This window comes from Anastrepha obliqua, chromosome 3, assembly GCF_027943255.1.
Source record: "Anastrepha obliqua isolate idAnaObli1 chromosome 3, idAnaObli1_1.0, whole genome shotgun sequence".
Classification (NCBI taxonomy): Eukaryota; Metazoa; Arthropoda; class Insecta; order Diptera; family Tephritidae; genus Anastrepha; species Anastrepha obliqua.
Window position 1 is genome coordinate 139,604,236 of NC_072894.1, and position 13,778 is coordinate 139,618,013.

The 13,778-nt window shown below is 38.4% G+C and overlaps 1 protein-coding gene across 1 annotated transcript; it reads right to left on the minus strand.

Annotated features, from left to right (window-relative positions):
- Positions 1-815: 815 nt before the first annotated feature.
- LOC129243088 (tyrosine-protein phosphatase non-receptor type 23) lies at positions 816-13,304 on the minus strand. Its single transcript, XM_054880201.1, has 12 exons — positions 13,079-13,304; positions 11,664-12,413; positions 10,373-11,594; positions 9,326-10,308; positions 8,703-9,263; positions 8,036-8,632; positions 7,391-7,978; positions 7,195-7,323; positions 6,951-7,132; positions 6,419-6,606; positions 6,234-6,353; positions 816-1,271 (listed from the first exon to the last, which is right to left on the minus strand). Exons 1-12 carry the CDS (start codon positions 13,160-13,162, stop codon positions 1,159-1,161), a joined length of 5,517 nt encoding a protein of 1,838 aa, XP_054736176.1. The 5' UTR covers positions 13,163-13,304; the 3' UTR covers positions 816-1,158.
- Between the last annotated feature and the right edge of the window lie 474 nt (positions 13,305-13,778).

Genomic DNA, 13,778 nt, shown 5'->3' on the forward strand with positions numbered 1-13,778 from the left:
CTGTTTTTTACTCGGCAACTCGAAATTATATGTAAATATATGTGTATAAAAAAAAAAATAAAGAAAGCCAAGATAATTCATGTTGTATATTAAAAAATTGCTTAGATTCAAATACACCGTAATTAAAATATGAATTTGTTTGTTGGAAGTCTCGTATGCAAAGTGACAACCTGGCGCGTAAACGCTATTTTATGCCATAAACATAAAGAAAAAAATATACATACATACATACATACATAGATGATTATTTTTTGAGAATTTATTGTTACATAAATACCCAAATTTGGTCTTTTTGTATAATTGATCTTGTTCATGATCGTAATTTAATATTTAAAGAAAGAAATTTTATGGTAATATAAATGAAGTTACATTTTTAGTTGTTGTGAAAAATATAACGCGCAGCTTTTTTTAGTGTGCACAACTCCTGTATTTTAACACTTACTCGAATATTTATAAAATTTTGTATTGGGAGAAATTCTTGTATTTTTTGTAACTCGTATCATTTTACCGATTTTGCGGAGTTTCAAGTTAGAAAAAGTTCCATTGAAAAGCAAGCGACTTGTTTTGCATAAATCGTACCTTTCTGCAGAAATAAATTTAAAACTGCTTTCGATGTGAATAAAGTAATGAAAAAAATATCCTGCAGTGTTACGTGCACTGCGGTAAAAAAATTAAAAAAAAAAATTAATACCTAATAAATACAATAATAATTGTTAGAAAACCCAAAAAACGAGTTTTATTTATTCAATTACCTTCTGATGTGCATAATCCAAAGCTCCCGTATTAAATGATTAGTTACGGCTATGTAGGGTTTATTTAAATTTATTTTGCATCGGTCGAATATGTAATAAATAAGTATATAAGTATGTATAATGGTAAATAGTTTTAAAGTTATGCAATTTGAAGTGTAACATTTTATGTTTCATAAGTTCTATAAATATGTATGCTTTAGTTTTTCGTTTATTCAATAAAAATACTAGGTTCTTAAACAATGATTTTCAATATTTTGCTTTCCGTTACAATTATTTACTTTTTTCGCGTTAAATCGGTTGAATCGCAGGCCAAATATAAAACCGAGAAGTTTACTATGTTCAGTCAACGCAGCATCCCACCAATGATGCTCTTCGCACTATTCATCCAGGAAAGCGATTATTTTATTTATTTCATTTTCCATAGCGGATCGAGTTCGTTTAGGGGATCCTTGATTTCTTCCTTCTCCTTCGAGGCGATTTGGGGCGCAATCTTCATTTGATAGGAGGTCATGATGCCACCTTAAAAAATAATAATTTAAGTCATGATTAATTAAGGGGTTAGGGGTAGTCAGAATTTTCCAAAAATTGGATTTTTTTCGCATTTTCTTAAAGTATAACATCTTAAGAATATTATGTGAAAATTTGAAGTGAATCCGACAAATACTTTTCGGGTTATTCAACAATTTGTGACTAGTCCGAACAGAAAACTGTCAAACTTTATACTAAACCTTAGAAGGAAAGACATCCGGTTGATGGTCGGTATCATTACAGGACACAACCCATGGGGTCAGCATATGACCACCATTGGAATCATTGAGGTCCCAGTGTGCCTGTCATGCTTGGAGGAGGTCGAGCATTGAGCACTTTCTCTGTGAGTGTTCTGCCTTTGCTAGAGCACGGCTACGAGTTTTGGGTTCCGATGCCATGAGAATGAGTAATATTCGTTCTCTAAAACTGGACGATATTTACAGATTTGCCAAAGCATCTGGAAAACCTTCACAGACTAGAGATAGTTAGTCTCTATTCTTTCCTTCTCTTTCTCTGATACTTTTCTCCTTCCCTCCATGACTATCAACCCCCTTTCCAGAGCTTTAAATACAATGGGCTTTTTAGTCTGAGTGTTTTAGGAGCCACCAAATCTCCTGGTGCTCCTTGGCTCGACCTTTTCAAATTTCAATTTCAACAATTAAGGGCGCTCGGGCGCTCCGGCAATCGATAGCAAAACTTTAAATGCGTTTTTCTCAAAACTATGTTTTTTGAACTGTTGAACACTGTAACTTACAAACCGCTTGGTAGATTTCAATAAAATGTATACTGCTTTTGAAAGACATAAGAAACTCGTGCCTGATGGAAGGATTTTTTTTAATTTGAATTTTTTTTTAAACAATTAATTGCCGTTATTTTTCTCGAAAATCTGAAAAATATTTCCTGAGGCCGCCATGTTGTTAGTTTCTATTAATATAATAAAACTAATTTCTCTTGTCCGGTTGATTTTAGATGAATCTCTAAGGACTTGTGATGATCGCCGCAAGTAACTTTTGGAGAAACGGGCTCCACACAAATTAATTATTAATTTTTTTCTTTAAAAATTTTTTGAAAAAAAAAAAATTATTGAAAATCATCGTTTTTTCGGGCCTCTGACTACCCCTAACCCCTTAAAATATAATCAATTACATGCAAACAGTATATGAAAATCCCAGGCATTTTAAATTTTTGCCACAAGAAACAAAAAAAAAATATCTTATGACTTGAAGGGCTTTTAACCTCAGGGTTTGAGCTAATACCATTATAGATTTTACAATATCAGTTTGGACGAAAAGAAATAGTGATTTTCTCGGTAGATGGTATCTCGTAAAGTATCGATCAAACAATTTAAAGTTTATGCTCGTTGTCAAGGTGACATTTCACACTAAAACAATTCTTTTGCTTTTTTTTAGTTTTTCCATTAAGTTGTGATACAGGGTGTTAACAATGGAAGCCAACAAAGAGAAAATTCGGAAGAAATTTTCAGTTGACCGGCATTTTAGTAGCCCTAGCATAGCCCAGCAGCTAGAGATCGATCATAAAGCAGTTTTAAACCATTTGTGCAAATATTTGACCCAAAACTAATGGACTTTTTCTCCCCAAATTAATATATTAGGCTTTTTATGTTAAACAGATCCCGTAAATAAGAATGTTTTCCAGGAAAAAAATACAATATTCTTCATTACACATCTCTAATGTAGTAGAAGACATACAAGGTGAAGTCCAAAATAAACCATCCTGAGCTAAAATAGAAACGACAAGAGCTTTGTTCTGATAACTTCGGGTTTATTTATTCAAACTTCAAAATTCTGGCCTCGATACACTGTTTTGCGCGATCTAAAAGCTTTTTGAAAGAGTGTTTCTGGTCATTGACCGGAATTTCCTTCAGGATGTCGGTACAAACCTTTTGGATGGCCCCTACGGACTCAAAACGTTTTCCTTTCATGGCCAAATACTCTCTCGTCTTTTCTCGCCTCTTTAATGAGGTCTTTCGAATGTTGAATTCTGTTTTGGATGTTTTGGAGATATTCAATTCTGATTCGATGAATTTCAACAATGATTTCGCTTAATTTTTGATAAATTTACGAACAATTTCGTGGGAGTTTTCGGTTATGCATATATACAGGGTTGGCCATATTAAACTGACCCATGTGATTATTAAAAAAATATGGAAAAAGAAACATTTTTTTGTGTTTCATTGTGAAAAACATTTAATTTAGTTCAAGGAGATTCGTTCACATCACTTTTTGAATATGATATCGCGCAAGTGGTCGCCCTTAGCACGTATTTGGATATGTACAGGGTTGGCCATCTTAAACTGACCCATGTGATTATTAAAAAAATATGGAAAAAGAAACATTTTTTTGTGTTTCATTGTGAAAAACATTTAATTTAGTTCAAGGAGATTCGTTTACATCACTTTTTAAATATGATAACGCGCAAGTGGTCGCCCTTAGCTCGTATAGCGTAATGTGCCCGTTTTTCGGCGTTTTCCATAGTTTTGGCCAGCGTCTCGGCCGATATGGCGGCTATTTCCTGTCGGATATTGGCCTTAAGTGCGCCTAGTGTCTTTAGCTTGTTGACGTAAACCTTAGATTTCAAATTACAGTAAAAAGTTATAGGGTTACTCAATGGGTCAGTTTAATATGGCCAACCCTATATATATATATATATGTATATGTTCCTTGCCATTATGTCCTCACAAGCATCTCTGAAACGTGTAAACCACTCATGAACTCTGGCACAAGATAGACAATCATCGCCGTAAACTTTTTTCATCAATTCAAATGTTTCGGTAAACGTTTTACCGATTTTAAAACAAAATTTGATATTAGCTCTTTGGTTGCAACTAATTTTTGTATCGATGACTCAAACATACTGACACTTTAGACGCAATAACTTCGCTTCCACTGAACCGAATGTCACCAAGCTTTCCCTGGAAGTCAGCTAGGGATGTAACAAAAACATTTTTATAACGCCAGTCTTGTTTATTTTGGACTTTACCTTGTAGTTTAGATCATTTTTTTATGGAGTATTTAAAACAAATAGTATCGTCGGAGGTGGAAAATTCGACCAATAATAATTAAGTAGTAGATAAAGAGGCAAAGCGATTGAGTCTGGTGGTGATCGAGGACAAAACGGAACGAAGTACCTCCTGTCATGTCACGTCACTGTCGACAGTTATGATTTCGAGGTTGTAAAGGACTTCGTATACTTAGAAACCAGCATTAACACCGATAACAATGAAATCCAACGTAGAATCTCTCTTGCTAACAAGTGCTACTTTGGACTAAGTAGGCAATTGAGTAGTAAAGTCCTCTCTCGACAAACAAAACTAACACTTTACAAGGCTCTCATCATGCCCGTCATAACGCATGGCGCAGAAGCGGGGACGATGACAACATCCGATGAAGCGACGCTTAGAGTGTTTGAGAGAAAGATTCTGCGCAAGATTTTTGGACGTTTGCACGTTTGCAACGGCGATGGAACGATGCGCTGTATGAGCTTTACGACGACATAGACATAGAGCAGCGAATAAAGATCCAGCGGCTACGTTGGCTGGGTTATGCCGTCCGAATGGATACAAATGCTCCGGCTTTGAAAGTATTCGATGCGGTACCAGCTGGAGGTAGCAGAGGAAGAGGAAGGCCTCCTCTGCGTTGGAAAGATCAGGTGGAGAAGGACTTGGCTTCCCTTGGTGTGTTCAATTGGCGCCGGTTAGCACGAGAAAGAAACGACTGGCGCGCTTTGTTAAACTCGGCCAAAATCGCGTAAGCGGTTATCGCGCCAATTAAGAGGAATAAGAATAAGTAGATTTTATACAATTTCGATTGAACTATACAATGTAACTAACAGTCAAATTTCAATAACTCGAATCACAATTACCCAAAATGTTCGACTTATGGGGATTATTATGTTTTTTTTAAAGAAACCGCAAACATAAGCAAACCTTATTTCCATTTGGAGTTTTCATTAAAAAAGAGATTCTCTGCTATGTTGCTTAATAATGCCGTCGTCTGTGGGAAGACCTACTATTAAAACTGTTTTGCAAACTTACACAAAGAAGAAACGTCAAAAAAAAAAACACATTCGCTGTACAAATAAATGAGTACTTTCCCGAAAAATCTAAAAAAAGTACTTAATTTGGGATTTCCCCTAAAAAATTCGATTTAGAGAAGCATGCGAACAAATTCTTATTCGATTTATAGAGAAATTCGGGGTAAAGAAGTTCGTTTTATGGGACTGAAATTGATTCGTTATTGCTCTCTAAAAGCTATTGCTATTCGATTTAGTTCAAGTTATAGAAAATTCAAGCTTTAGAAGTTCGCGTTATAGAAGTTTGACTGAATATAAAGCTACTGCTTTTAGTATTAATTTCAGATTTTGAAATTTCCATTGATTGATTTATTTTGTACACAAGATGTGAGTTTTAAGTTTGTAAGGGAAATGCCAAGCCCCTTTTCGCTTTAAGTATGACATTCTGTAATTTGTGTAACGGCATGAAATTTCAATAACTTAGGAGAAGCGGTTCCAGAGAAAACTATACCCACTACCTACCACTTTTCACCATAAGGAAACTATTTACAATTTGTGTAACTGCACCAAATTTCATTATTTTAGCTTTTTTTGTTCCCGAAAAAACCGATTTGGAAATTTCAGATTATATGACAGCTGTCGCGCCCTCTTTTCCACTACCTACCACTTTTCACCATAAGGCAGCTATTTACAATTTGTGTAACTATATCAAATTTCATTATTTTAGCGTTTATTGTTTATGGAGTTCAGTTTAAATGCTTTATGTTTATATCCTTTCCAATACCTAGCACTTTTCACCATAAGTACGGCATATAAAATTTATGAATTTGTTATTTATGCATTGATGTATTTATATGATGATGATGTCCATTTTTACGCAAACATTTCAGTAGACCTGTTTTTGAATGAATTTTTACTTACGTTTATTAAGCACATCATGAGCATGATTTAGTACAATTTGCATCGATTGCTCCAAAGTATCCATGTCACGCAAAGCATTTTGACGTTGCGTGCAAATGCGATACCAGAAGTCAACCACATCTGTGAAAGGTAAGAAAGAAAAATTTAGTAAAAGCATTAATACCAAATAATTGACAAATTCATACTAATGAGTACTGGACGAGCCGTTTGTAAAGCTAGGATAGCGCAAATCGCTATTGCAATGAGTTCTGAACGTTCAGATCCATTTAAGCAATTCATTATTAATGGCGAAGTGGGCGTATTAAACTCCAGGCAGCGCTGCTGATGTGCATGCAAAGCGTTGCGAGCAATGCCTATGGTCTGCGAAGGTAAGCTATAATTAAGAAGAAGTGGTAAATAAAAGAATTGATGGCAATTACAATCACGAAGTCACTAAGCAAAGATAATACATATTTTCGGTTAAACTTTTTTCCAAGAAACTATGCCATCTACGGCTCACTAAGCTCCATGCAAGACAACTTTTGAAGTCGTTCCCACGACAGTCGGTTCTACGTTACCGGAACGACCCGGATTTATATCTGGCCAAGGACTGTCACTTCAGCAGCACTCCCCGTATATGTATGGGGAATGTTTATGCTGCTACAACAACAACAACAACTTTTGAAGTCGCTCACCACATAAATAACTTTTCATCTTATTTACACTGATGGCATTTACCTTTTAGTCCATGCCTTAATTTGCAACACCGACAAATCGATAATCGCATCGGCCCCATGCATCGATAATTTAAGGTTATATTCCACGCAATGCGAAAGCGTATTTATTTTAACACATTTCACGGTGAAATCATCGTAGTGATTTTCCACGTTACACTCCTGCGGCCAGTATGGATCCAACATCTAGCAGATATAAGAAATTTTCACGATAACGAAAAGAGCAAAAAAAAACTTTTTATACTCACTTCATTTGGCGTATGCAAACAAGCAACTGTGCGCGCCTTTTGTGACCAAATCATAGACCAAAAATCATTAGTGGTGTTTTGTTGAGGAGTTTGTGCTATGATTAGGTTTGGACAGCCTGTGCCAAGATTCTAAAACAATAGTTAAGAATTATATACAACTTTCCAGAAATTAATTGAGAATTTTAGTGGGTCAAACCTTAATGTACGCGGCATTTATGTAGTCGTCAGTGTCCTTTTCTAATTTTACACGTGCGTGATCGTATGGAATGCAATCGAGAGAACGATTCTTCTCTGGGAATAATTTCGCTATGGTCGTTGTACGTTTATTGGAATCCCTGGAAAGTAAATCGTGCAATTCTTTCCACTTAGCGGACAACTGTGTATTTCCGTTTAACATTTTTACATTGAGACTTTCGATTAGCTTTTCGTAACGTTCAACCTCTTTGTGAAAATATTTCAGTATTTTGTCATCATTAAAGGGATCGAAAGGTTTTAATTGAAATGTGGCATTCGAAGACAAATTGGAATGTTTATCGGCGGCCTGCTCGTTACGCACAGAAACTGAATCCCAATCAAAGTTAGTATCTAATGAACTCAAGTCTGAGCCTATGGAAATGTTATCGAAGCTGGGCTTACGGGTAGCAGGAGAATTCGTGGGTGATACTGCAGCCTTGGTAGTGGTCAGCGGTGAAAGCGGTGTAGTTAGGGGCGTTGGTATATCGATTTTAGTGGTTGGGGTTATTGGTAACGCCAATGTAGAATCCGACTGTTTCTGCGGCGACGACTAACAAGACATTTTTATTAGAAATTAGATGTATATACTAGTCGTATGGTTTATTACCTCAGAAGGCGCAGCCTTCGGTTTAACTTCAACGACCACTTGACTACTAGGCGGGCTGGCCACAATTTCCGGGTTTAGCACTGGCTGTGGTAATATTGGTGGTGGCACGCTTAATCCGCCTTCTGAAAAATCGATATCGGTCAACAAATCAATATTGGTTGCCTTTTTAACTGGCGGCTTTTCTGCCGGTTTTGCAACGCCATGTGGCTGGTCAGCAGTTGCACCAGGCTTCGTTTCAGGTGGTGCAGCACTATCGGATTTCGGTAATGTTTCTTCATGCTTTGCAACGGAAGCGTATCCAGTAGCGCTTTTTGTCGTTTGTGTGGGTGCTATGGAAGCACCACCGCTTTGCATGTAAGTGGACTGTTGCTGTTGGTAATTGGTTTGTTGTGGTTTTTGCTGCTGCGCCAAAGCCAGTGACTGCTGCAGCTGTTGCTGTTGTTGTAGCTGCAGGGCGTATGGCGAAGCAATACCTTGCGATTGATAACCATATGGCGCTGAGTAGTAACTTAAATTAGAAGCATTGTCCGCGCTAAGCTTATCGGAAGGTGGCACAACTGAGGCCACAGATGATTTAGTGTGCGAAACAACGAGCGACTGAAAAAGTAGCATAAATATACAACCAGTGGAAATGCTTATTTAAAGAAAATCCTTCAATTTTACTCACATCAAAGCCTGTAGCGATATTTATCTTATTGGCATTCTCTGAATCAGTAGTGCCCACATTTGCGGATTGTGGTGTGCTGGACGACGTGTATTGACCATAGAATTTATTACTAGCCTGTTGATAGCCGCTGCCGTATTCATATTGACCAGTTTGTGGATTAAAGCCGTATCCAGGATGTTTGGTTATTGTTGTGTAAGGATGCGCATTTGGTGTTGCGTTGCTTGATAACGGAATCGAAGTATTTTGGCCACTTTGTTGAGCCAAGGAAGGGCCAGCAATTCCTTCGTTACTGGCTGGGTTGACCGCCGCATTATTACCAGACGGAAAATTTGGATGTGGTTGGACTGATTGCTGCTGATATTGGGGTGCTGCCGCAGCACCGCTTGCAACGCCAAGATGCTGCGGTTGCTGCTGCCAGGAATTACCCATAGAATGAGCTTGTAGTGACTGCGATGGTGCTGCAGGTGGAGCCTGTGCACCATCAGAAGTGGCTACATACAAAGGTCGCGAAGTGGGTGTGCTTAGGTTGCCTACAGATACTTGCGGGTAGGGTTGTTGAAACTGAAAGTTGAAGAGTAGAAAATATAGAAGGAGCATACAAACATATATATAACGGCGCATACATTGTTCATTTGACTTGGAACGTTTTTTGCATGTTCAGCTGCAGCCCTAATATCTGTAGAAGCGCCAATAGTTTGGGTTGGTATGGAGCCTTGCAGCACTGGTTGTGCTGCAAATCCCAATTTAGCCGTCTGTAGGGGCCCAATATTGGTGTCATACGGGTAAGAAGCGCTTGTAGGCAACATTGAGTTGCCTGTTCTAGCTAAATTTGCTTGTTGCTGTTGCATAAAATTGTTTTGATTCCCTCCATAGCCTCCAGTAACGACAGGTGCCGGTTGCTGCCCATACATAGTGTTGTTGGCAACGGCTTGCTGCATCATTAATTGTTGTTGTTGTTGCTGTTGCTGAAGCAGCTGTTGTTGCTGCGCAAGATCGTCGCGTTGCCCTAAGCTGAGCGCATTGTTATAACCCACTGTTGGCATGCTCGCATTCATATTGGCAAACTGCGAGTTTGGGGACGCTTGCAATTTGTAGGCAGGCGGTGCTATATTTTGCTGCTGTTGGTACATTGGATTTGTATAGCCAGCGGTGTTGGGATCGTAATACTGTTGCTGTTGCAAGCTATAGGGTGGTGGTGGTTCGTTGGGTGCCACCACGGGCACAGCGCCACTGGAGTTCAACCCGTGCGAAGTGTAGAAACCGCCTGAAGAACAAACAGCTTGTGTGGGGTTTTCCGAACCGAGCGGATTGGGGCGCACTAGCGGAATGTACTGGGTATTCTGCGATACGGAATTGCTTGATGCCACATCGGAGACACCGGCTGCAGCGATGCTGCTTGCGGTGGTGTTTTTTGATTTAAGATAATCACGCAATTTGGGCGTACCCGAAGTAGCTGAGTTCGGTGTAGGATTTGGTGAAATTGGCTTAGCTGTATTGAAAGTTGGGTTAGGCGCGTTCGAAGTTTGATTTTTCAGGCGCTGTTGACGTTCTTCTGATTGCACATCACGTGCTGCTTTCAAGCGGGTTAGCAATTTTTGTACGTTACCTTAAGTAGAAAGTGTAAATATGTAAAAAAAACACCTTCTCAAAAGCTTGTGCTAGTTACTTACCCGATAACTTTTTGTAAAATTCTAGTCCCTTGGCAGATTTAGCTAACAAATCTTCGTAAACATCGTACGAGGCGGCTAGAGATGAAAAGAATGCTTCGCGTTTATGCTTAACATCGGCCAATGTCTTCAGCACAGGTGCAGCCTTGGCATAGGCTTCTGTAAGGGCTTGCAAAATATTCTTCTGTGCCAGCATATTCTGATCCAATAGCTGTGTGAGGCGCTCATGTTTGGCCAACTCACGTTCAAAGAGCAGCTGTAGACCTTCCTGATTGCCATGCGCTATCACTTTGGCGGTTATGTCATCATCATTTACTGCTATACGTAAATCGGCATGGAACTGTGCGCGTTGCGCTTTCATTTCATTGGCTTTGTTTAAAATTAGTTTGACATCTTTGAAGAGCTCAGTTGTATTCAACTCTGCACTTAATTTCGGCACAGATTGTTGTATTTCTTGTAGTGGTCGGGACAAGATTTTTAGATTATTTACGTGCAACTCCATTGCTTTCCGTAGCGTGTCGTTTGACTCACCGGCGCGTGCATGTGCTTCTGTATATTTTTGAAACTCGCGCGTCAGCTCGGTTATGTGCGGATTAGGTGTACGTTGCACACCTGTAAGCTTTTGAAATTCAATTTCTTGACGCTCCTCTTCTGAAAGAATTACTGAAATTTCTTTGAGATTCGTTTCGACATCGGCACATATTTCAGCTAATTGTGACATGGCAGCTATTAGCTCCGGAATAGTTGTTTTATTTGCATTTAGCTCGGCACAACGATCTACAATTCCTTGAGGAATTTTGTTAGCTTTCTCTTCGTTAATGTTAAGGTTGTCCAGAGTAAGCGAACTCATGAAACTCGCCAGTTCTGTATCTTTTTCCTCTATGTACGAGCCGTATTTACGCAGTAGTTTGGCTTTTTCTTCACTGTATAACGAACTAGCCTCATGAGCTTTCATGGGCACTAGACGAGCAAAGATATCTTCCCCTGCTACTTCAGGGTCTGTTGCACTAAAACTGGTGCCGTTTACCAAATTTGCGCCTTGCACTGCTGTTATTGAGGACAACTCGGGTACCGCCTCATGATAAATAAATTCATTTTCATTTTTAGCATTTTTGCGTTTTCCTTCCACAACATCTGCCGTGAAAATGAGCGATTCATTGATCTCTTTTTGGTCAGGCAAGCCTTTGGATTCTTTTCTGGCTTCCTCTAACTTTTCATAAGCTGCCTGTGAGTTATGAGTTCAATTGCATATTATTTACGTATTTATTGATTTTTTAAATATTATAAAAATTACCTGATAAAGCGTTACTCTTTCGCCCATTTTTTGCTGTTCCTCTGCGTGCTGTCCTTGATACAAGTATAGAATGCAGTTTAGGTAAGATATTTTGAAACGCACATATTTTTTCCAAAGCTTAAACACCGAACTATCGACAACCTGTGCTACTGGACCATCGTCGCCACCCGTGAGCAGAGCAGCCAAAGCAGCACCATAGTAAACCACAATTTGTGCTGTAACCTTTGCCACAATATTCGGTTTCCGATTGTCTATCAGTGACTTTTCTAAAATGCATTCTTGCGCTTGGGCAAATGACACTTGTTGCATGAACACCAGCAGTTCGGTGGTCATGAAATCACCACCGCCGTTAACATTGCCATAACGCTCACGCAGTTCTCCAAAGGCCCATGCTGCACATTGGAAATGCGTACAGGCCAGCTTCATGCCGTCCACATCGCCACGCGTGACGGACGCACCCATTTGGGTGTGAGAAGCGGCGATATTGAAAAGCACAGCGGCCAACTCATAACGCAAATCAGTGAATTCATTTACGTTGTTCTGGTATAGATCTTTCCAAGTAAAGGTGAAGATGCTGCGTTCCGCCAATTGAGGGAAGCGGTTTTGTAGCGAATGTAATTGGCAATAGTATCTCTTCAAGATTGCACATTTGTCCTTGCCAGGATGTAAAGCCTGATTGCGGAGAGTTTCTAGAGCGAACACTTCTTTGGAATACGCTTCAGGATCCTCTTGATAGAATTCCGCTATATACTGAAATGAGCGCAAAAATAAAATTAATATTTTACGTGATGTATTAAGGGCGACAGAAAACTTTAAGCCTTAAATTACTTTACTAATCGTAGGGGTATAGTTTCTGAATCCCCAAATAGTAAACTAATAAACTAGAACTTATAATTTCTCATAATATTTGTGCGCATTTACATTACTATAATAAACTTATCAAAAAACAAAAGACTATAAATCTAAAAGAAAGGAAAAGTAAAAGAAACGAACTTAAAAGACCCCTAAGATAATATCTATTATAAATATTAATACGTCTTCAAATGTAAATAGAATTTTATTCGGATGACTCAGTGCCCGTAAGCCTACCCAACATTCCACCCTTCAAACCTCTTCCGATTACATCCAATTTTCGTTGTTAAACAGTGCAACCGTAATTGCATGAACGATTATTAGAAAAGTCAGAGCCATATAGATATGTATGTGTATGTATGTATGTATTACTTGTGCCTTTATTTTGTCGCTTTGGACTCAAAACAACTCAACGGGCAACTTCACTGAAAATGCATATTTAATGTAGTCTAGTTTTTCAAAACTTCCTAAAACTGATTAGCAAACTTATTCGCTTGACTTTGCCGTAAATTAATGAGAATTAGTTGGATTTGGGTGTCCATCTTTGTCATCTCTTTATTCACCTTTTTCAGATTGGCGAAGGAGGTGCCCGTTGGACTGGTTTTCAACACAAACCACAACATATGAAGCCGTGGCACAGCCTCCATTATGAATTGGTAGGATTTTTATAGAGTTTTTAATTAAATGTTAAAATTTCCGCACTAAAAATACAAAACTTAATTTTCCAACAAGCTGACGAAAGGCAAATAATAGCTGTGATGAAAATGCAACTTGTAACCGGGTTGAGTATTAAAGTGACAGTGTTGCATGTTGATATTTTCTACCTGACTAATGCCTACCTTACATATATCAAAACAGATGACCGATTATTCGATTACCAGCAATACATCATAAATCAGTCCAAGTTTATTAATGATTGTTTAAATATTAATATGATATTAATTAAAATGATGCAGATATTTATTGTAAATAAATGCAAATCCAGTTTTTGTTTTTAGTGTTCTATTGACTGTATTAACTTGTTCCACAAGTGCATCGTTTTCACTAATAATCGATTTGATTTCGGCACAGAAGTAAATCACAAAATTAATAAATCCGCGGAAGCCGACGGACTGCCGGCTGAGTTATTCAAACATGGCGGCGAGGAGCTGGTAAGGTACATGTATCAGCTTCTATGCAACATATGACCGGATGAAAGCATACCTGCCGATTGAAATTTATGTGTGCTCTGTCCAATCCACAAGAAGGGTGATATGGCAATCT

What these genes read in the sequence shown, in the direction of transcription:
- LOC129243088 (XM_054880201.1), bottom strand. Translation starts at nt 13,162, where the DNA reads ATGGAGGCTGTGCCACGGCTTCATATGTTGTGGTTTGTGTTGAAAACC. An exon ending in ATTTTACAAAAAGTTATCGG is followed by an intron (nt 10,309 to 10,372) that starts GTAAGTAACTAG and finishes TTTCTACTTAAG; the next exon opens with GTAACGTACAAAAATTGCTA. An exon ending in GTTTGCATACGCCAAATGAA is followed by an intron (nt 7,133 to 7,194) that starts GTGAGTATAAAA and finishes TATATCTGCTAG; the next exon opens with ATGTTGGATCCATACTGGCC.